The following is a 24,317-nucleotide window of genomic DNA, read 5'->3' as shown; positions in this document are numbered from 1 at the left end:
TAACCGTAGAGCCAAGTCCTCCATAGGAAAACCAACTAAGGTAGGAGACCTCAATTTGCCCACAATCCAGGTTCCTGAAGTAAGACTATCCACTCCCCTCTGTGAAGGTAATATCCTTCCACTTCCTCGTCAATGTTCTCCATCGTTTATGAGGACGACACTTGCCGAGCTCGGACCACCTGTCCTTTATTCTAGACGGCCTTGGCTCAGTCCTCTTCAAATAACGTCGTAGTGCCCTTACAGGACAGAAGAAAATCATCCTGATCTCTGGTCACTTCTTTTAAGGAGATTTGTGTCATCATCATTCCTCTGCTAGTGTGAAGGATGAGCTCGCTAGTTGGCCGAAATTCTACAATCACTCTGCTGGTTGTCATTGTTGATGTATTTTCTCTTGAGCTATTAGAAGAAGGTGGTGGGCAAGGGGAGCTTCCTTCGTGACAACTGAGGGTGTATGTACTCATTCCTGCACGGGACCAAATAATGGTGGCAGGTTTGTGAGCACATGTACTCAATACCAGATTCGTGAGGGATGCTGGTTGTGTAAATGTGACGAGAGGTTCGGCAAACGATCGGTCGTGACAGGTGGCGGCTGCTTTACTGGCGCAGCTGGTGTCCCATCCGATAACTCAGCATCAGAGGTCGATGAATGGGATGGAGGGTGCCATGCTTCTTCTACTTGCCAGAAGTCAAAGTCTAGGATATCCTGGTCGGTGGTGAAGGAACGACAGAAGAGACCCGAAGATCTAATTCAGTAAGCAAGGAATCTAACAGTCGCCATGTCCTGTGCTCCTTCCGAAGCAGATGTCCTGGATGTTAGAGCATCTGCTAACACCTCCAGCAGCTTTTCTGCTGATGGGTCACCATCAATGCCCAAGGAAGGCCAAAACCTCCAGTGGTCCGTGCTCAGGAAGTGTCGGACCACTGGAAGTTTTGGCCTTCCTTGGGCATTGATGGGGGTGACCCATCAGCAGTAAAGCTGCTAGAGGTGTTAGCAGATGCTCTAACATCTGCTTTGGAAGGAGCACAGGACATAGCGACCGTTAGATTCCATGCTTACTGTATTAGATTTTCGGGTCTCTTCTGCCGTTTCTTCACCACCACCTGTCAGTGACGCAAGTCTTGAAGGCTAGATTATGTTAACAGCAGACGACCTTCAGCACCCCACTGCTTTCGGAAATATACTCGCAGGTCCCAGGACACTTTTACCTTTGGGCTGCTGGTAGCCGCTCAACTGGTAGTGTAGCGAACCCTCACAGGACAAGAAGCATCTAGTCTAAGATGGCGGTTGCAATATAAGTCCTAACATCAAAGGTATAAATGTCTGCCTCTTTTTCCTCTTTTCTTTCCTTTCTCTTGGGGTGCAATGGTTGTGCCGTCATTTGCTGTATCGTACGTCTGATGCAGGCAAGCCTCTCAACAGGGCAACTTTTCAATACATTTTGAGTGTAGAACTATATTCCCTATTCGTCAATAAGACATTCGTGCATTTGATGACTTTATTTGAGGTACATGCAACGAATGTTTGAAGCTGAAAAAATAAATGTACGTAATTACACACTTGTAATGGTTATAAAATTAAATAGGCTACCATACCTGTGATAGGCCATCCTGCTACATACATATCTATACATATAAATATGACCTTCCTGTGACATTCATGGATATGGGATATGCACTGTCATATATATTAATCTATGTATGTACACTGTGATGCCAGCTTATATTTACTGCCAGACCTCCATGAAATTACTCATTGGGAGAACTAAAATATGCCCATGATTAGCCTATCCAAATGTGTGACTCTCATGAGGCTGCTATGTAGCCCGCAATATAAATAAAACATGATGCCCCCTCTGGGTTCATAATAATGATGCACCCTCTTACACTATTACTTACAAATAAATCAAGATAATATTCATAAGATCATTGTAGTATAACAGTTCCAGTAGCTGAGGCTTCCCTTGCGAATCTGTTTATATCCCTGTTTACCTTTTGTGCCCCCAGGTGGCGAGCATGCCGCTTGGCCGCCAGATTTGACCTGCCCTAACTCATTATTCCACACCTATCCTCCTTATGAGGGGGAGGATGGACAGCTTTATACAAACCCAATATATATTTAGGACAACATAATCCTTTTCTGGATATTTGTTTCTCCATGATTGTATATCAAGTGGTGGCAGAAACCGAGTCTATCACCCAAGATAGCTTTTCCCCAGATTGTTAGAAGTTATCCGTTGAAACCTTTTACAAGTTTAAATGCTTTGACATCTCAGTATTTAAGCCATCCAGGTTAGTTATAGGAATTTCCTCCCTCTTTAGGAATGTCATCTATTAAAAGACTAATGTTTGTATTTGCGTAGGAACAAATTGCCAATTTCAAGACATTTTTAATTTTCTTGACTATGCAAACACGAGTACAAGTTTTACTTCCCGCCTGTGCTTCTCCACTAGTCCTGTCATGGGCACAGTGGCTACTCGATGGACTATTAGGGCTTAGTGGCTACTCGATGGACTATTAGGGCTTAGTGGCTACTCGATGGACTATTAGGGCTTAGTGGCTACTCGATGGACTATTAGGGCTTAGTGGCTACTCGATGGACTATTAGGGCTTAGTGGCTACTCGATGGACTATTAGGGCTTACCTGTCACCATTCAGTGATTACAACCATCTTGTTTTTATTTGAACAGGCAAACTTCCAGCTTCACCAAAACCATACTGCTATTAAAGAACTCAGGTTAATATAATTAGGAAATATACAAATGACTGGAAATTTAAGTTTTGGATACTCTTAAGAGTCTGTGTTACTTACCAGAGGTCCGATTCCCAAAAGCACCCCAGTAGTCTTATGTGGAAAGTGAAATTATATGAATGCTATATGTTTTGCGTGTGAAGCAGTTGTCTTAATCCACTTCAGTGATTACTACTTTTGTTTGGGTAATACTGTCATATATCTACTATCAGTACTTATCAATTTATTCACATTGAAAGGCACAAGACTGACAGTATTACTATCTGAAGGGCACAGTTTTTGCAAATATATATAGTGACATCCCAGTTTTTCTCAGCATACTCTTGATAAAAATACCCAATATCTAACTTGTAAATTCTATAGTATAGGTTATTATACAGCTTCTTACCTAATGGTATTCAAATATTTGGTAGCTCATTTAAGCTTAGAATGGTAAAGCAGGTTTTATATTTATAGTCCCTAATCTGGTTTAAAGGTTTTGTAGCTTTAACTACTGATGCTCTAGTTATAGTCGATTCTTTTTAGTGAGGCAGATTTGCACCGACTCGCAGGGGTGCCCTTTTAGCTCGGAAAAGTTTCCTGATTGTTGATTGGTTGGACAAGATAATTCCAACCAATCAGAGAGCAAGGAAATTTTCCGAGCTGAAAGGGCACCACTGCGAGTTGGTGCAAATGCGGCTCATTAAAAAAAATTGAGTATAGTTCCCAGGTATAATTTTCAAATGTATGAATGAATTTCCTATTGGAGGCAATATTAGGATACAGTATTGTACCGAGATTGTATTGACAAGGGCAAAATGCTTATGTCTTTAGGTTCAACTGGGCGGAGTTTCTTGGGTTCGACTTCTCTTGCTTGAGGGTACACTCTGGCACACTATTCTATCATATTTCTCTTATTTTTTTCAAGTTTTAATAGTTTATATATAAAAGATCTAATTTAATGTTGTTACAGTTTTCAAGATATTTGGATCGTTCATTACTTCTCTTGTAGTTTATTTCCTTGTTTCCTTTCCTCACTGGGCAATTTTCTCCCTGTTAGAGCCCTTGGGCTTATAGCATCCTGCTTTTCCAACTAGGGCTATAGATTAGCTAGTAATAATAATAATATTGTAATGCAAGACTTGCCTACTTGGAAAACACAGTTTCATTCATATTGTTTGTCCTCAGGTCTGATGCCTTCGGGATTACGGTGAGTTTGCAATCGAAGAAGGCGACACGGTCATCTTACAGAAGAATATGACGCACTACCTACTAATGTCTCACTGTCAATAGATGTTTTAGAATATTTGATGGGTCTTGATCTTTTACTTTTATTAGTTTTAAACAATTTTATAGTTCATAATGAACTTAAACCATGGTCTTTCTTGTCATAATTAAAATAAGGCAACTTTGTAATAAAACGTTAAACCTGAGAATATTATTTTACTGGAATAATTTCTTACATTAGATACTATTTTATATTTATTCACTTAATAAAGTAAAAGTAATGACTAAACGTAAGTGACGATGAGTTCATAAAATTATCTTCGTGCTCACGAAAGCAAATGATGGAACCTTTACCGATGATAATACAATCTAAGTATTATTTTGTTTATCTTTCTCAAAGATACTGTTTCTATCATCTTTAAACTGTTCTATCAAAGGTAAACTATTATAAAATAAAAGCTAACCTAACTATTCACATGGGTAAAAGATCCCATTAAGAACAAGGCTGAAGCCTAAAGTTTAAGCTGAAGCCTAAAGTTTAACGTAAAATTAAGCAGTAAATTTTATACATGAAATTCTTAAATCAAAATCGGTAACTTATTTAGTCTCTGCGGTACATTCCGAGTCCTGAGCTACGCTGCGAAGACATATCTTGGGTATCGTAGTCTTCTCTGCTAAGCCGATACGGGTCGGCAGGCGTCCTGCCGTAGGGGCCTGGCGGGGCCCTATAAGGATCCATCGCTGTTACACCATAAGGGCCCAAAGGATCTCTCCTGTACGCATCCATGGGGTCTCTGGCATACGGATCTCTGTTTCCTTGCATCTGGTCGTAGCCCGATCCGAGGCATTTGGGGCCTCCTGTCATCCATGGGATACTGGCCCATTAAGCTCCCAGATGCTTACCCCATCATGGATCTCGCTCCGCCGCCGTAGGATCTCCCGGCCGCGTACTCCGACCCCTCGTCGTACTGGCGACGCGGATTGACGTACGGCTGGTACATCTCCTTCCGGCATTTTCCCGACACGCTCTGCCAGGCGCCATAACCTGTAACCTGCGATGCATCGGCTTCGTCGCCACTTCCCTCGTCCTCCTGTTTGGGGAAAATTGGATCATTATTCATTCTTAATTTCAAAGTTAACAATTACACCTTTGGTGTAGAAGCTAAGTTTCTAGATATGATGACCAGCACTTGACAATAGTGAAAAGAAAACTACTCATGGTTATGATAAATATAAATTTTGCATTAAGTGGGAATTTATATTTAGGTTATAAACTGCTAGAAAAAAAAAGTGATAGTTAGACAATTACCTTATTAAATTTTCACTTAGAAATACCCTTACTTATGATTTTAATCAATAATGAAAGTTAAAAGAAAATAATCTCATGGTAGTATTTGCAAAACAATATGTTTCAACGACAGATTTTCATACAAACTCATAACCATAACCACATTAGGTTACTTGTCAAAATATATAAAGGGATTTTGACGAAGGAAAAATCTATTTCTGGGAGAGGAACCTGTGTCGCTCCATGAAATGCACCTTAAAGCACCATTTCTAAGGCATAAATACTGCTAAATATACATACATACATACATATACCAAAGGCACTTCCCCCAATTTTTGGGGGTAGCCGACAACAACAAGAAACAAAACAAAAAAGGGGACCTCTACTCTCTACGTTCCTCCAGCCTAACCAGGGACTCAGCCGAGTTCAGCTGGTACTGCTAGGGTGCCACAGCCCAACCTCCCACATTTCCACCACAGATGAAGCTTCATACTGCTGAGTCCCCTACTGCTGCTACCTCCGCGGTCATCTAAGGCACCGGAGGAAGCAGCAGGGCCTACCGGAACTGCGTCACAACCGCTCGCCATTCATTCCTATTTCTAGCACGCTCTCTTGCCTCTCTCACATCTATCCTCCTATCACCCAGAGCTTTCTTCACACCATCCATCCACCCAAACCTTGGCCTTCCTCTTGTACTTCTCCCATCAACTCTTGCATTCATCACCTTCTTTAGCAAACAGCCATTTTCCATTCTCTCAACATGGCCAAACCACCTCAACACATTCATATCCACTCTAGCCGCTAACTGCTAAATATACCAGAGAAAAAAAGTTGCATGGAATGCCAGGCATTAACCCAGCTCGCTCACTCAATGAGTGTCGGTATAGATACTGGGGCGTGATAGAACAACGACCATAGGTCCCTCACCAGTTAGACCTCTCCTACATCAACATCCCCTGGAATCAAATTATTTCACGGCAAAAAGGTTTTAATGGTCACTCAACAAGTTTGATTAGAAGACAAAAAAAATATACAAAATGAACTGTATGATGATAGTTGTCAAAACAAAAACTAAAAAATAGCTTGATGTTGAAAACTAATTAATAGACAATGTTGTAAAAACAGTTTATCACTATTTAAGTATTAAAAAAATGTTTGTAAAGAACGATGCAGTACTGGATCACAAAAGTATCCATAATGGCCTATCAAATTGATAATAATAATTTTAATAATAATACTAATTCTAATAATTTTAATAATACTTTTAATAAGACTAATTTTAATTATAATTCTAATAATAATAGGTTTAATAATTTTAAAAATAAATACTGATAAAATTACTACACTGTATTGGGTGATACCTACCCTATGGGATATTAACATTATCAAAACAAAATGATTATACAATTTTGACAAATATAATAAAAATAAAAAAAAGAGAAAGTGGATCAATATACTGCGAAAAAGAATGAATACAGAAGTCCCTTTCCATATCCCTGTTCTCCTGTCGTTCCCCAGTACATTGTGAATTTATGTATATAAGCAAATCTATAACATAGACTTCTATTAATATTGCGGGGTTTCTGAGTTCCTACAAACTCGTAGTCAATTCCAGCCACACAATAAACAATCAGTTTTACTTACAAATACAAGTATGCAAAAACAGTACCAAGCCAACTGAAACGAGACAAAAGGAAGCGGCCTTCGTGAGACTTACTTCGCTAAGACTTCGTGTCGAGTTCGGGCGGAAGAGGAGGGCGAGTCTTGAGTCCCCTCGCCAGCGGGTCGTCGTCTTTCGGCGTCCGAACTCTAAAAACGAGTCGCCTCCATAGCATTTCTTACGGAGAGATTTCTCCTGGATGCTCTCCACTTGGAAAAACACTTCAATCTCTTTATTTATAAGAAAAATACTTAAATCTCTGAATAGAAGACGACTCGATCTAAGATTTTTAAACGAAAAAGTTAAAAACCCAGGAGATAAAAAATGCTTTTATTTCCATTCAGTATTTCATCCTGTTAAAAGCTCTATGTATAAAATACTTCAATCTCTTTAGTGTAACATTTCTTAAAAATACACTAATGCTTTTTGCCTCCTTCAAGAAAAATACTTCAATCTCAATGTGATATTTATTAAAATACAATAATACCTTTTGCCCCCTTAAGAAAAATACTTCAATCTCAATGTGATATTCATTAAAATACACTTAATATTGTTCGACTCCTTTAAAAAAAAAACTTTAATCTCATTATGATATTCTTAAAATACATCATATTTGCCTCTTTTTAAATAAAATACTTCAATCTCTTGGTAATAAGATTTCTTAAAATACACAAATATCGTTTAAAAAAAATACTTCAATCTCTTAATAATTTTTTTTAAACATTTCAACTTCCATTTTAACAAAATATAACAAAAATATAAACCTAATTTCAGACATTGATTGATTGATAACTTTTCTGTCATATTAAAGAAAATCAGTTCCTTTTTTTTCACATTTATTTCCAAATGAGACCAAATCCCGGTCGGATATGAGGTTTTCAAAAACATATTCGACCTTTTCCCTTTATAATAATACATTAATATTCAGAATATCTGGCCTTTTCACTTCATAATACATTAATATCCAGACCTTCCAAAGGAAGAATACCTACGATAAAAATACTTCAATCTCTCACTAGAAAACGACGATTCAATTTCAATACTTTCGTATTGATAGATCACGATGAATTGATAATTGATTGATTGAAAGTTTTCTGGGATCCTGATACCTAAGGTCATTGGCCCCCATAGCATTTATTATATATGAAAAATGAAAGAGAATTCAATTAAAACCATAAAAGTTACAATGTCATTATACATACATACATCATATACCAAGGCACTTCCCCCAATTTTGGGGGGTAGCCGACATCAACAAAGCAACAAAAACAAAAAGGGGACCTCTACTCTCTACGTTCCTCCCAGCCTAACAAAGGACTCAACCGAGTTCAGCTGGTACTGCTAGGGTGTCACAGCCCACCCTCCCACATTATCCACCACAGATGAAGCTTCATAATGCTGAATCCCCTACTGCTGCTACCTCCGCGGTCATCTAAGGCATCGGAGGCAGCAGGGCCTACCGGAACTGCGTCACAATCGCTCGCCATTCATTCCTATTTCTAGCACGCTCTCTTGCCTCGCTCACATCTATCCTCCTATCACCCAGAGCTTCTATCATTATAAAAGTTTAAATAGTTTTCAGAAGACCTGTTGCTGAAGTAAATCTAAAAATGCCGCTCGCATAGTAGGACACATCACGTCCAAGAATCTTGGCAAGGATGAACCTGCCATCCTCACCTCGAGCCTCAAACAGATATCTATACAAATACCGATGAATTGATAAAGTATGGCCAGACATTACCATGCCTTTAGTACAGAAATTAACTCTGACATGCAGTTAAAGTACATTGTTATAACAGTAATGCATTTAGCACAGTTATTAACCCTTTTACCCCCAGGCTATTTGGAAATTTCCAACCCTTAAGCCCCATGGGGTTATTTTTTTTCAAGCACATTTTGCAGTATATATTTTTTAAATTGCTCTACCAGCCTTAATTTTTGTCATAGAGAGGTCAGATTGGTCTCATTCTCTTGGAAAATACCTGAATTTTCTCAAAAAAATTATCAAAAATATGAAAAAAATATTTTTTAAAGCATTTTTTTGCAAGGACGTACCTGTACGTCCATGGGGGTAAAGGGATGGCTTTTGTGAAACGTACCAGTACGTCCTTTGGGGGTAAAAGGGTTAAACTCACAGGAAGACGGCATCGTCGTAACGAGCGACTGTCACCCATGCGAAAAATGCTTCAATCTCTTTTTCATAATTTAAAAAGAAAAGTACTGTACTACGTTCCAAAGGTCATGTGAAAAACGACCTTCGGCATTTCAATAAGAAAAAAATCAATGAAATTAAATGAAAATATCTGTGACATCAAATCCTTTTTACAGTTCCAAAAACTTCTGACCAAAAGATTAATAAACTTCGAGAACCAGTTCATTTCCTTTCTTCACTGGGCTATTTTCCTTGTTGGAGCCTTTGGGCTTGTAGCATCTTGCTCTTCCAACTACGGTTGTAGCATAGCTAGTAATAATAATATTAACAACATCCAATAATAACCTTCTCCAGAACCTGTTCATTTCCTTTCCTCACTGGGCTATTTTCCTTGTAGGAGCCTTAGGGGTTGTAGCATCTTGCTTTTCCAACTACGGTTGTAGCATAGCTAGTAATAATAATATTAACAACATCCAATAATAACCTTCTCCAGAACCTGTTCATTTCCTTTCCTCACTGGGCTATTTTCCTTGTAGGAGCCTTAGGGGTTGTAGCATCTTGCTTTTCCAACTACGGTTGTAGCATAGCTAGTAATAATAATATTAACAACATCCAATAATAACCTTCTCCAGAACCTGTTCATTTCCTTTCCTCACTGGGCTATTTTCCTTGTAGGAGCCTTAGGGGTTGTAGCATCTTGCTTTTCCAACTACGGTTGTAGCACAGCTAGTAATAATAATATTAACAACATCCAATAATAACCTTCTCCAGAACCTGTTCATTTCCTTTCCTCACTGGGCTATTTTCCTTGTAGGAGCCTTAGGGGTTGTAGCATCTTGCTTTTCCAACTACGGTTGTAGCATAGCTAGTAATAATAATATTAACAACATCCAATAATAACCTTCTCCAGAACCTGTTCATTTCCTTTCCTCACTGGGCTATTTTCCTTGTAGGAGCCTTAGGGGTTGTAGCATCTTGCTTTTCCAACTACGGTTGTAGCATAGCTAGTAATAATAATATTAACAACATCCAATAATAACCTTCTCCAGAACCTGTTCATTTCCTTTCCTCACTGGGCTATTTTCGTTGTTGGAGCCTTAGGGCTTGTAGCATCTTGCTTTTCCAATTACGGTTGTAGCATAGCTAGTAATAATAATATTAACAACATCCAATAATAACCTTCTCCAGAACCTGTTCATTTCCTTTCCTCACTGGGTTATTTTCCTTGTAGGAGCCTTAGGGGTTGTAGCATCTTGCTTTTCCAACTACGGTTGTAGCATAGCTAGTAATAATAATATTAACAACATCCAATAATAACCTTCTCCAGAACCTGTTCATTTCCTTTCCTCACTGGGCTATTTTCCTTGTTGGAGCCTTAGGGCTTGTAGCATCTTGCTTTTCCAACTACGGTTGTAGCACAGCTAGTAATAATAATATTAACAACATCCAATTTGACTTTGCAGTACAGTATTTAAGGGCTTCAACAGAGAAAATATCGCAAGGAAAGGAAATAAGAAAACAGAGAGAACAGTATGCATGAGTGTACCCTCAAGTAAGAAAACTCTAAACCAAGACAGTGGAAGACCATGGTAAAGAGACTATGGCACTACCCAAGACTAGAGAACAATGGTTTGATTTTGGAGTGTCTTTCTAGAAAAGCTGCTTGTCATAGCTAGTCTCTCTTCTACTCTTACCAAGAGGAAAGTTGCCGCTGAATAATTACAGTCCAATAGTTAACCCCTTGAGTGAAGAATTGTTTGGTAATGTAAGTGTCAGATGTATGAGGAAAGTGAAAATGTGTAACTAGGCAAGAAAATTCTGTGTATGTGTAGGCAAAGGGAAATTGAGCCGTAACCAGAGAGAAGGATCTAATGTGGTATTGTTGATCAAACAGTAGGATACACAAGAACTTGCATCTGCTTGATTTGGGAGATGCAATGAGAAAATCACTTCAACAAGTTGATGGTAATAGGTAGAGCTTAGTAATGCCAAGGACGAGAGCATTTTAAAAAAAAATTCTTGGGTTGAGGCAATGAATTTATATAAATCTGAGGTTTCATATTGATGTTTAGGTAAATTAGAAAAAAAAACCTTATTTGACGTTAAGTAAATACTTTATAGTATTCCTGTTCATGCTAGAAGTTCCTTGATATTTTTCTATGTTGAAGGTAAGTCGAGTAGAAATTATCATGTTGTATTATGCTCTTATTTACAGGGAGAGGAGACAATGTTGTTAATGCGGGAATCACACTATTCATTTCTTGCTCTAGGTTCCCGCCAACCTTCAGCCGATGCTCGCGATCGAAAATGTTGTAGAGTCACACTACGATATCGCGGTTCGTGGAGCAAATAGGATAAAGTGTTAAACAAAACCGATCAGCTATCATCCTGGCGCCCAAAAATTTTTCAACAGTTGCAGTAATATGTATTCTCGGAACATTATGTGAATTTAAGAATTCTACAATTACCACAGGATGAACAAAGCAGATTTTCATTATCTCTTCAGGCTTCTTGGACTCAAGATTGCCAAGCAAAAGCACGTCCTATCTGCAGCAGCCATCTTGTTTGTTTACATCCTAAGTCATGGTTCCAATATCTCGAGCAAAAAGCTCCCGGTTTCCCATTTTCGGCAGCAACGACTCGCTGCTGACGGAAAAAAGCCTACTGTGATTCCAGCTTAAGTCATCTAGAATGTGTGTAAATCCGGATGACAACTAGGTATCCAATGCATTATCTGGACCAGTTGAAATTTCAGTTTCCTTGCAAGTATAAAGCGAAGAATCGTAAGAGAATGAGGACAATATGTACTACCTTTGCAGATCACTACCCATGTCGCCAATCATCATGACATAAACACATCATGATGAAATATTATTTCTTGGCAATTACCAATATCATTTGGGCTTCTTAATTATATTGCTAGAAACGCTGCCTATAAAATCGCTGAGCTTGTAAACAAGAAGAGAATTTTCATTATTTTCACAAAGTGCTGTTAAACTACAATATTTTTCTTTGCAGTACTTAGTAAAATTAATAAAAATGCACTTAACTGCATGTTTACAAGCGCAGCAACTTTATTTTACAAGCAGTATTGCCAACAGTTTCTTTTGAGCTAATGACAGCGTTACCTGTTACAAATGTACAGCTTTCAGAGGTCTCCCTACCTTCCAAAGAAGTACAGTATACCGGAATTAATGAAGCCAGCTGTACCTTGCGATGCTGCTTCTGATAATGTTATTCACACACGAATGCCTAACAAAAAAGAATCTTTGTTAAACTAAATGCTAAAGTGGATTGAATATCTAAGCTCCCCAGTTCTGAGTTTGATTCTCAAAATGAGAAAGGCAAAATGGAATAGGCAAGTGGGGGGTTTTTGCAGTCATGCATCTCTATCTATTTGCCAAGGCACTTCCCCCAATTTTAGGGGGTAGACGACATCAAACAAATGAACAAAAGTGGACCTTTTTTCTCTCTGCTCCTCCCAGTCATGTAGGAAGAGATAAAAGGAAACGGAAGAGAAAAAGCAAAGGACCTCCAACACTAGTTACAAATGCTAAAGAACCCCTTTCACTAACTGTGAACCAAATACACCCATAAAGTGGTAAAATCAAAACTTCCAATGAAGACCAAACAATTATGCATTCCCAAATGCATTCTTGAATTACCGGCAACTACTTTCCTTCAAAAGAAATGCCTAAAGGGCACGAGGAAGAAATTGTGATTGAAATCCAATAACTCATTATATACACCTTTACCTGGTGTCCTAGTAACGTAGCCAAAGCTTATGGTCCACCAATCACCAACGGGCAATGGAAAGGCCTAAATGAACTTCCTCAGCTACTGAGGCAAAGCGTAGATCATTGTATACGTCTTGTATTTGCACTCTTTAGTCACAATCGCTCACCATTCATTCCTATTCCTAGCACGCTCTCTTGCCTCTCTCACATCTATCCTCCTATCACCCAGAGCTTCCTTCACTCCATCCATCCACCCAAACCTTGGCCTTCCTCTTGTACTTCTCCCATCAACTCTTGCATTCATCACCTTCTTTAGCAGACAGACTAAAAGGGACGGGATGAGGGGGCTGGGAACCCCTCTCCTGCATTATAATCCTGTGAGACATCCTGAGATATAGCAGCAATAAATCGGAATAACAAAATCCAATGACTCACGCAGTCCAGCTCGTGGCGGATCGACGACGACGACTGTTTTGTATTTGACGCACTGCGCCAGCACCGCGTTCATGTTCACTTCCGCCTTCCCGGTGTAAATGGCGACGTTGTCCAGGCCGTTTAAGTCTGCGTTGTGCCTGGCGTCCTCATCAGCTTTCTTGACCATTTCGATGCCGTAGACTTTCAAGCATTGCTGAAGAGGGAATGAGGAAAACAAGATCACATATGGGGAGAGATTACAATTGAAAAATGGCTTCAATAAACATATCCTTATTATTTGATTGAAGATAATGGCTGTCTCAGTGACATTAATTGTTCTTCATAAGAGTCAAGATAAGAATATAGTGGCAAACCAATCAAGCAAAATTCAGGCCTATCCAAAACTTAACTAAGAATTCCTAACGAGTCATGAAAAAAATTACTAAATATTAAAGAAGTTTCTTTGATTTACAATGACCAAATTTGATGTTTCTTTGATTAACAATGACCAAATTTCATGTTTCTTTGATTAACAATGACAAATATTTGATGTTTCTTTGATTAACAATGACAAATATTTGATGTTTCTTTGATTTAAACTGACTAAATTTCTTTGATTTACAATGACCAAACTTTGATAATTCTTTGATTTACAATGACAAATATTTGATGTTTCTTTAATTTACAATGACCAAAATTTGATGTTCCCTTGATTTACATTACCAAATTTGATGTTTCTTTGATCAACAATGATAAAAAATTTACAAATTTTTTGATTTACAATGACCAAAATTTTATGTTTTTTTGACTATCCATGACCAAGATTTGATGTTTCTTTGATTTACATTGACCAAATTTGATGTTTCTTTGGTCTACCATGACCAAAACTTGATATTTGTTTGATTTACAATGACCAAACCTTAATAATTCTTTAATTTATAGTACCCAAGATTTCATGTTTCTTTGATTTACAATGACAAATATTTTATATTTCTTTTATTCAAAATGACTAAATTTTGATGTTTCTTTGATTTACAATGACCAACCCTTGGTAATTCTTTGATTTACAATAACCTAAATTTTCAATACTCTATTATTATTTTTATTATTAAAAAGAGAAGAATAACCAGCCCAATGAGTCAAACTCAGCTCTTAACATTCTGACCTGTTGATACTTGTACTGAACTACATTAATTTAATTAGATATAATAGTTTTTAGACATACAGGAAGTTTGTTCTGTGGCACAATACTAGTGACTTTTTGGTGGATCAATAGACTCGAAAGTATATTATATATTATAAATGTTATTTATACTTCTGCATTTATAGGAATAGTTAATTTTGACAAACATTTCTATACATGGTCTAGAATTGCAACTGATTTTATCTGTGGAAGCCTACTGTATATTTCGTTAATTTTCTTTTAACTTGGTAAAAGGAGATAATTGGTATTTTGAGTATTTTGTAAGTATTGTTTAGAACCAGTGTTCAATGCTTGTGGAGTGGTTCTTCAACAGACTGTTTACACTTGTAATTATGTTGTAACAGGTTTGAGTTTCTGGTCTGTGTCAGAAAAGGAAGTCTTCAAAAGGTTAAACAAACTTCTCTGAAGATTAGTATATGTTACCTACATATAGGAATACTGCCTTATAAGATATCTACAGGACAACTTGTTTGCTGATACAATTTGTGGCTAACCACAATAACATTTTGATTTGTTTTCTTGTGAAATTATATAACTATTCATAGATCTATATTGATATTTCTGAAATTTCTACTGTTTCATGTACAACTTGTTCATACTGTACTTGTAAACTTCTCTTCCATGGCCTTGTTTGGACATTTTCAAAACTTTCAGAGTTTATTTAGCCTACATTACTTATCACATTGTAAAATTTGGTTTATTTTGTATTTTTCAGTTTTTCACCATCTTTGATTGGTAGAGAATAAATAAACATCAGCTCCTGATACACTTGTTTGTTTCTGCCAAGTCAATGGTTTAAACTTATTGGAACGCGCCAATAAAATACTCAAATAATGATATCTTAATTATAAAATAAATTTTTGAATATACTTACCCGGTGAATATATAGCTGCAACTCTGTTGCTCGACAGACAAAAAACTGTACAAAAAAACTCGCCAGCGATCGCTATACAGGTTGCGGGTGTGCCCATCAGCGCCAGCTGTCGGCCAGATACCAAGCTCCATGTAAACAAAGACTCAATTTTCTCCTCGTCCCACTGCGTCTCTATTGGGGAGGAAGGGAGGGTCATTTAATTTATATATTCACCGGGTAAGTATATTCAAAAATTTATTTTATAATTAAAATATCATTTTTAAATATTTAACTTAGCCGGTGAATATATAGATGATTCACACCCAGGATGGTGGGTAGAGACCAGTAAAATATGTTTACATTTTATGAGCTAAGAGTTTTTATTTCATTTTAGAAGTTATCAAAATAACAAAAACAAAATAAATAGGTACCTGGTAAGGAAGTCGACTTGTACGATTACTCTGCCTTATAAGTACGTCTTCCTTACGGAGCCTCGCGATCCTCTTAGGATGCTGATAGACCCCTAGGAGCTGAAGTATCAAGGGCTGCAACCCATACAACAGGACCTCATCAAACCCCTAATCTGGGCGCTCTCAAGAAATGACTTTGACCACCCGCCAAATCAACCAGGATGCGAAAGGCTTCTTAGCCTTCCGGACAACCCATAAAAACAACATTAAAAACATTTCAAGAGACAGATTAAAAGGGTATGGAATTAGGGAATTGTAGTGGTTGAGCCCTCACCCACTACTGCACTCACTGCTACGAATGGTCCCAGTGTGTAGCAGTTCTCGTAAAGAGACTGGACATCCTTTAGATAAAAAGACGCGAACACTGAATTGCTTCTCCAATAGGTTGCGTCCATTATACTTTGCAGAGATCTATTTTGCTTAAAGGCCACGGAAGTTGCTACAGCTCTAACTTCGTGCGTCTTCACCTTAAGCAAAGCTTGGTCTTCCTCACTCAGATGTGAATGAGCTTCTCGTATTAACAATCTGATAAAGTATGATAAAGCATTCTTTGACATAGGCAAAGATGGTTTCTTAACTGAACACCATAAAGCTTCAGATTGGCCTCGTAAAGGTTTGGTACGCTTTAAATAGAACTTAAGAGCTCTAACAGGGCATAAGACTCTTTCTAGTTCATTGCCTACGATCTCCGATAAGCTGGGAATATCGAAAGATTTAGGCCAAGGCCGAGAAGGCAGCTCATTTTTGGCTAGAAAACCAAGTTGCAGCGAACAGGTGGCTTTTTCTGACGAAAATCCGATGTTCTTGCTGAAGGCATGAATCTCACTGACTCTTTTAGCCGAAGCTAAGCATACCAGGAAAAAAGTCTTTAGAGTGAGATCTTTCAGGGAGGCTGATTGTAACGGCTCAAACCTGTCTGACATGAGGAATCTTAGCACCACGTCTAAATTCCATCCAGGGGTAGCCAAACGACGCTCCTTGGTGGTCTCAAAAGACTTAAGGAGGTCTTGAAGATCTTTACTGTTGGAAAGATCTAAGCCTCTATGCCGGAAGACTGATGCCAACATGCTTCTGTAGCTCTTGATAGTGGGAGCTGAAAGGGATCGTCCTTTTCTCAGGTATAAGAGAAAATCAGCTATTTGAGCTACAGAGGTACTGGTCGAGGATACAGAAACTGACTTGTACCAGTCTCGGAAGACTTCCCACTTCGACTGGTAGACTCTAATGGTGGACGCTCTCCTTGCTCTAGCAATCGCACTGGCTGCCTCCTTCGAAAAGCCTCTAGCTCTCGAGAGTCTTTCGATAGTCTGAAGGCAGTCAGACGAAGAGCGAGGAGGCTTTGGTGTACCTTCTTTACGTGAGGCTGACGTAGAAGGTCCACCCTTAGAGGAAGACTTCTGGGAACGTCTACTAGCCATCGAAGTACCTCGGTGAACCATTCTCTCGCGGGCCAGAGGGGAGCAACTAACGTCAACCTTGTCCCTTCGTGAGAGGCGAACTTCTGCAGTACCTTGTTGACAATCTTGAATGGTGGGAATGCGTAGAGATCCAGATGTGACCAATCTAGGAGGAAGGCATCTATATGTATTGCTGCTGGGTCCGGGACTGGGGAGCAATAGATTGGAAGCCTCTTGGTCAGCGAGGTTGCAAAGAGATCTATGGTTGGTTGGCCCCAAGTGGCCCAAAGTCTCTTGCACACATCCTTGTGGAGGGTCCATTCGGTTGGAATTACTTGCCCTTTCCGACTGAGACAATCTGCTATGACATTCAAGTTGCCTTGGATGAACCTCGTTACTAGGGAGATGTCTTGACCTTTTGACCAGATGAGCAGGTCCCTTGCGATCTCGTACAACGTCAGTGAGTGGGTACCTCCTTGTTTGGAGATGTACGCCAAGGCCGTGGTGTTGTCCGAGTTTACTTCCACCACTTTGCCTCGAAGGAGATACTCGAAGCTTTTCAAGGCCAGATGAACTGCCAACAGCTCCTTGCAGTTGATATGCATGCTCCTCTGACTCGAGTTCCACAGACCTGAGCATTCCCGACCGTCCAGTGTCGCGCCCCAGCCCAAGTCCGATGCGTCCGAGAAGAGAACGTGGTGGGGAGTCTGAACAGCCAGGGGAAGACCCTCTCTTAGGTTGATATTGTCCTTCCACCAAGTCAGACAAGACTTTATCTTTCCGGAAATCGGGATCGAGACCGCTTCTAGCGTCTTGTCCTTTTTCCAGTGAAAAGCCAGATGGTATTGAAGAGGACGGAGGTGTAGTCTTCCTAGTGATACAAACTGTTCCAGGGATGACAGCGTCCCCACCAGACTCATCCACAGCCTGACTGAGCAGCGTTCCTTCTTCAGCATCTTCTGGATGGATAGCAGGGCTTGATCTATTCTGGGGGCTGATCGTCTTGTTGTTCAGCAACGTCCTCATCAGATAGTTCCTCATCCGAAAACTGATGAGGAAACGGCAACGGAGTGGGCAACGTCTGGCTCGCTGAGTCCGATCGCACTGGTGCATGCGTGACGGAGCCGGACGCAACGTCATGGAACTGCAGCACAGTCTGTGAACTGTCAACAACCATGGGTGCGAGAGGAAGCACAGCGTCCACCCGAGACTGTCTAGACCGTCTGGGTTGTGCAGTCAACACCATACCAGGTTGCTGAGGTTGACGCACCGCGTCACACCAAGTTACCTCTGCTGGTTGTTGAACGTCCTGAACGTCAACAACCACCTCCGAGCGTCGCTTAACGTCAACGTGCGGCTGGCAACCCACACTGGGTCGCATAGGTGGAGGAACCACCTCAACTGGTAGACGCGAGAAGGTTACCTCAGCGTCAACAGGACGCACAACTGACCGGTTGGAAGGTTGTTGGCCAGAAGGTTCGGCAGCAACCTTCTCCGCATTAAAGTTCTCTATCAAGGACGCAAGCTTGGACTGCATGTCTTGCAGCAAAGCCCATTTAGGGTCTACGGGAGCAGGTGCGGCAACAGACGGGGTTAGCGACTGAGGTGGTACCGCTTTCCATCCCTGAAAGCCTTGTTTATGCATGACATAATTGTACAGCAAAACTTCAAAGGCTCGAAAACAGCTGTGAAGTTGACCTGTAAAAAACTTGGAGCGTCTCCTGGCCAGGCGCCAGGGAGAGTCTACGAGATTTGAGAAGTCTATCTGGGCAGAGGCATGAACTCCCAAGCCGAGAACTTCTCTCGTGTCATAACAGACTCTCGCTCTATAAGCCAGTTTAAAAGAAGGGAAAGCAAAGGCTGTATCCCCCAAACTCCTCCTGGTGATAAACCAGTCGCCTAGCAAACGTAAAGCTCTCTAGGAGAGCGAGAGAGCACTAGCTTATAAACAACGGCTTCGAAGTAGCTAGGCCTAGTGTAAGCTCTGACGTCTAGGCGAACGAGGAGCAGCAGTTACAAAAAGATCCGGACAAAGATCCTTAAAAAAATCATCATGATTTAATTAAAGTCCATAGAGGGCTAAGCAGCTTTAGGCTCCTCTCCGTCTGACAGAGTCCTCAAGGGAATATCAGTAGGAGGGGGAACAGCAACTTCCTCATCTACAGGAACCTTGTCCGATAAAAGCTGAGTCTCAAGCAAGGGAGAGACCTACCGTGGTGGCAATGCTTTACAAGCAGAGTCCACACGCACTGGTGCATTAGTAGCGGACCAGGACGCAACGTCATGTAACTGCTTGACAGTCTGTGAACTGTCAACAACTGAACTGTCAACAACAACAGGTGCGTTAGGACGCACAGCGTCCACTCGAGACTGCTTTGACTGCCTAGACTGAGCAGTCAAAACAACTCTAGAATGCGGAGGTTGACGCACAGCGTCAAAACAAGTCAACTCCGATTGTTAGCGAACGTCCTGAACGTCAACAGGAGCATCAGCAAGTGGCCTAACGTCCAAATGTGGCTGAAAATCCACACGAGACCGCATCGAGTGTGGTTCTAAACAACCTGACTGACGTGACTTAGCTACGCCAACGTCAACAGGAAGCACAAAGGAACGTTAGGTTGGCTGAAAGCCAGGATATCGATGAGATAAACGGCTAGACTCAACGGACTAAACGGCAGAATAGTCTTCCATAAGGGAGGCAAGCATATTCTGCATGTCTTGCCGTACAACCCATTAAGGATCAACAGAAATGGTTGTGGTAAGAGACGAGGGTAACGTCTGTGACCGCAACACTTTGCCAACAAAAAAGACTCTCAGAGTCTGTGTTACGCTTTTGTTAGGCGGCGAGCAGTTTTCCGAGACTGCATAGGGTCAGAGCTGTCCTAATGGCTGCAAGCAGGACGCTGGACCTGTCCTGAAAGGACTGACTTTCGCTTAAGGGCTTCGAAACCTTATTACAGGTTTCTTATGCGAAAAGCCTTCGGATGACGAGGAGAAAAAACGTCTCTCTCGCCTTATGGTAGGGGAGATCTTGGTAAGATACACCCGATACCATAGAGGGAAACGTCTGTTCGTTGATCAAGGCCTCTCGAACCCATAAGTCGTTCGACATTACTTCTCCCCTGGGTTTGGGAGCTTGCAAGAGGTCCCGGACTAGGTGAACGACAGGCACGAACAGACGAACCCTCGGACGCAACACTGTAACACTTTGCGCAATATCACTTTATCACTTCGATTTTGTTTTGCACTTATTTCACTGAAATCGAAACTTTTACTGATTTCTACCTGAAGCACGCAATTCTACCCTCATCAAAAGGTAGTGATTGCGAAATCAGTCGTATAATGCAAGCTCATTAATACCAGCAAAAAACAGAAAACATTTTAAGATAAAAAATTCAGTGGCTGGGGAAGAGACTAAACACTAGTTCCTTCAAAACTACGTTTTCAATCTCTAACCGCACATAGCCTGGGGACGAGAATAAAAACTAAAAACGTTTTATCCTTTCTCCCCGTACCGAGACTAGGGACGAGAGCAACTCGAGAACGTTACCCGCTTGAACGGAACGTTTTCTCTCCTCTCTCTCCCTCCGTCTCTATCTCTCTCTCTCTTTCTCTCTTGATTTCGCACCTAAGAGAAGAGCCCAATTACATTTCGTCAAATAAACATGTTATTTGACCAAAGGAAAAAACTGAAAGGTTTTTCAATTAAAAAGTTCCTTTAAAATAGAATTTAAAACATTTAAGCTTTGAAAGAAGAATAAACAAAACGTCAGAATCGATTTACTCTTTCTGCAAAGTGAAACCGTGATACTCTCTCTCTCTATCGTAACGATAGAGCGCAAACTGCGTAGTATAAATAAACTAAACGTTAGTTCATCTTTGAAAATAGTACGAAGACTATTCAAAGAAATTCTTTCATAAAATATTTATTAAAAATATTCATTTAAAAGGTTTAAAATCATTAGCTCTTTAAAAGCTATTTACGATTGCAAAGGGCTCAACGTTGTTTAACTTCGGTTTCCAAGATAGGACCGCCTACTCCCAGGAAAGGTCGCATATAAACAAAACATTAAAATTTATTTTTTATGTTTATTATAAATGGAAAGTTATTCGAAGAGGCCTAATAAAGGCGGAGAGATATAAAATATATAGAGGAAAATCTATAATTAATTTATAACGTGATAAGATAATTACTAAAAGCCTAAACACACTTCCGTCTAAGGGAAGGGTCGGCCATTTAAGAGTCAAAGAAAGTCCATGCTCTCTTTGTCACCAAAAATTAAATCTATCCAAAACGAGTTCAAGATTTAAGATGAAGAAAAAACACCTGCACTGCGAAAGCTCAAACCAGAATATAGTACTTCACCAAAGATGATGGGAAAAACTCCAGGTTTCAACAGCGAGTAAAGTACGTCTTGTCGACACGTCGACAGAGAGATAATTGAGTCTTTGTTTACATGGAGCTTGGTATCTGGCCGACAGCTGGCGCTGATGGGCACACCCGCAACCTGTATAGCGATCGCTGGCGAGTTTTTTGTACAGTTTTTTTGTCTGTCGAGCAACAGAGTTGCAGCTATATATTCACCGGCTAAGTTAAATATTTAAAAACAAAAGTTAAACTGGGATAAAACGGCCTAAAAAACAAGGACAGACGAACTTACGTCGGCCAGGGAAACTCCAATGGTGCCGGTGCCGCAGCAGATGTCGAGGATTACGGAGGTGCCGTCCAACTCGGCGAAGGACGCCACGGTCTCGTACAGCGCTTCGCATCCTTCGGTGTTAACCTGAAATTGTTTATTCTCGTCATGAGGAGAGTAATACAGTAGACGTATACAATTAACCCTTTTACCCCCAATGCTATTTAGAACCTTCCCACCCTTAACCCCGAGGCGTTTTCAAGAACGTTTCGCAATATATTTCTTTTTAGATAGCGCTGACAGCCTCAATTTTCGTCATAGAGAGGTCAGGTTGGTCTCATTATTCTGGAAAATGCCTGAAGTTTCTCATACAGTTATCAAAAATATGCAAAAAAAAAAAAAAGAAAATATATAAATATCAGTCTTTTGCAAGGACGTACCAGTACGTCCATGGGGGTTAAAGGATGAGTTTTGTGAAACCTACCAGTACGTCCACTGGGGGTAGAAAGGTTAAGGTCCTCAACTTAGAACCATTCGGAGATATAAACTCAAATCCAACTGAAATCATTAAATCTCAGATCTTGTATAATGTAATAAAAGAATATTATATAATTTAACCCTCTTACCCCCATGGACGTACTGGTACGTTCTTGCAAAACACTGTTATTTACATGTTTTTGCATATTTTTGGTAACTTTATGCAAACCTTCAGGCATTTTCCAAGAGAATGAGACCAACCTGACCTCTCTATGACAAAAATTAAGGCTGTTAGAGCAATTTGAAAAATACATACTGCAAAAAGTGCTTGAATAAAAAATAACCCCTGGGGGTTAAGGGTTGGAAAGTTCCAAATAGCCTGGGGGTAAAAGGGTTAATAAAATTATATCTACAATTATATCTGTAAACAGTGTTATTCAACAGCCGTGCCTTTGCACTTTATGCCAGTCAAGTGTAACGTAACATGAGAACGTCGAGATGGATGTGAGGGGTGACAAGAAGAGATAAGATACAGAATGAGGTAATTAGGGGTACCACAGGAGTTAGAAAACTATCAGATAAGATCCAAGAAAGTAGACTGAGGTGGTATGGTCATGTCATGAGAAGAGATGAACAGTCTATTGGGAGGAGAGTGATGGAAATGGAGGTACAGGGAACGAGAAGGTGAGGCAGACCAAAGTGAAGGTGGATGGACTGTATCAAGGATGACCTTCGATCAAAGGGATTAACCGGTGATGAGGTGTGGGACAGAGGTAGATGGAGAAAGCTGGCCAGAAACATCGGCCCCCCATAGAAGTGGGAAAAGATGCAGACAAAGAAGAATAAGAAGGAGAAGAAGAAGAAGAAGAAAGGAGAAGAAGAAGAAGAAGAAAGGAGAAGAAGAAGAAGAAGAAAGTAGACTGAGGTGGTATGGTCATGTCACGAGAAGAGATGAACAGTATATTGGGAGGAGAGTGATGAAAATGGAGGTACAGGGAACGAGAAGGAGAGGGAGACCAAAGCGAAGGTGGATGGACTGTATCAAGGATGACCTTCGATCAAAGGGATTAACCGGTGATGAGGTGTGGGACAGAGGTAGATGGAGAAAGCTGGCCAGAAACATCGACCCCACATAGAAGTGGGAAAAGATGCAGACAAAGAAGAAGAAGAAGAAGAAGAAGAAAGTAGACTGAGCTGGTATGGTCATGTCATGAGAAGAGATGAACAGTATATTGGGAGGAGAGTGATGGAAATGGAGGTACAGGGAACGAGAAGGAGAGGGAGACTAAAGCGAAGGTGGATGGACTGTATCAAGGATGACCTTCAATCAAAGGGATTAACCGGTGATGGGGTGTGGGACAGAGGTAGATGGAGAAAGCTGGCCAGAAACATCGACCCTACATAAAGGTGGGAGGGGATGCAGACAAAGAAGAAGAAGAAGATTTCTACAAGCAATTTGACATACAACCGGCTTCTTAAAAACCATCAAGTTTGTAAGCCGAGAACCTGTATTGACAATTCTGACTCTTCCCATCTCAACAATTGAAATCAACGAGTCAAAGCGCAGAGTAATCTCTCGGGCGTTACGTACCTGGAAGAAGGACTCGCAGGAGATGCAGAACGTCTTGCCGAGGACCGTCTTGGTGATGTACTCCTCCCCCCACAGATGCTCGAACTCTATATCTTCCGGACCCGGTTCTCTGAAATCGGAATAAAACGTTTTTTTAAAATATCTTATTTTAATTGTTCAATACTTCTTGTATTATTAAAATGTATGTTTTTAAAATATCTCATAATTGTTCACTACTCAGTCTATTTTTTTTCCTTATTTTCTTTCCTCACTGGGGTATTTTTCCCTGTTGGAGCCTTTTCTTTTTAAAATGTCTTATTATAATTGTTCATTACTTTTTATATAGTCTATTTTTTTTCCTTATTTCCTTTCCTCACTGGGCTATTTTTTTCTGTTGGAGCCTTTTCTTTTTAAAATGTCTTATTATAATTGTTCATTACTTTTTATATAGTCTATTTTTTTCCTTATTTCCTTTCCTCGCTGGGGTATTTTTCCCTGTTGG

The 24,317-nt window shown here is 40.1% G+C and overlaps 1 protein-coding gene across 1 annotated transcript; it reads right to left on the bottom strand.

The window, feature by feature from the left end:
- Positions 1–4,159: 4,159 nt before the first annotated feature.
- LOC137636013 (uncharacterized) lies at positions 4,160–23,945 on the bottom strand. The gene is made up of 4 exons (XM_068368456.1): positions 23,837–23,945; positions 21,793–21,915; positions 13,229–13,421; positions 4,160–5,047 (listed from the first exon to the last, which is right to left on the bottom strand). The coding sequence occupies exons 3-4, from the start codon at positions 13,392–13,394 to the stop codon at positions 4,818–4,820; spliced, it is 396 nt and encodes a 131-aa protein (XP_068224557.1). The 5' UTR covers positions 13,395–13,421; positions 21,793–21,915; positions 23,837–23,945; the 3' UTR covers positions 4,160–4,817.
- Positions 23,946–24,317: the final 372 nt, after the last annotated feature.

This window comes from Palaemon carinicauda, unplaced genomic scaffold (assembly GCF_036898095.1).
Source record: "Palaemon carinicauda isolate YSFRI2023 unplaced genomic scaffold, ASM3689809v2 scaffold210, whole genome shotgun sequence".
NCBI classification, from domain to species: domain Eukaryota; kingdom Metazoa; phylum Arthropoda; class Malacostraca; order Decapoda; family Palaemonidae; genus Palaemon; species Palaemon carinicauda.
Note: the sequence above shows the minus strand (reverse complement) of the source record. Positions and strands in the feature narration are given on the sequence as shown.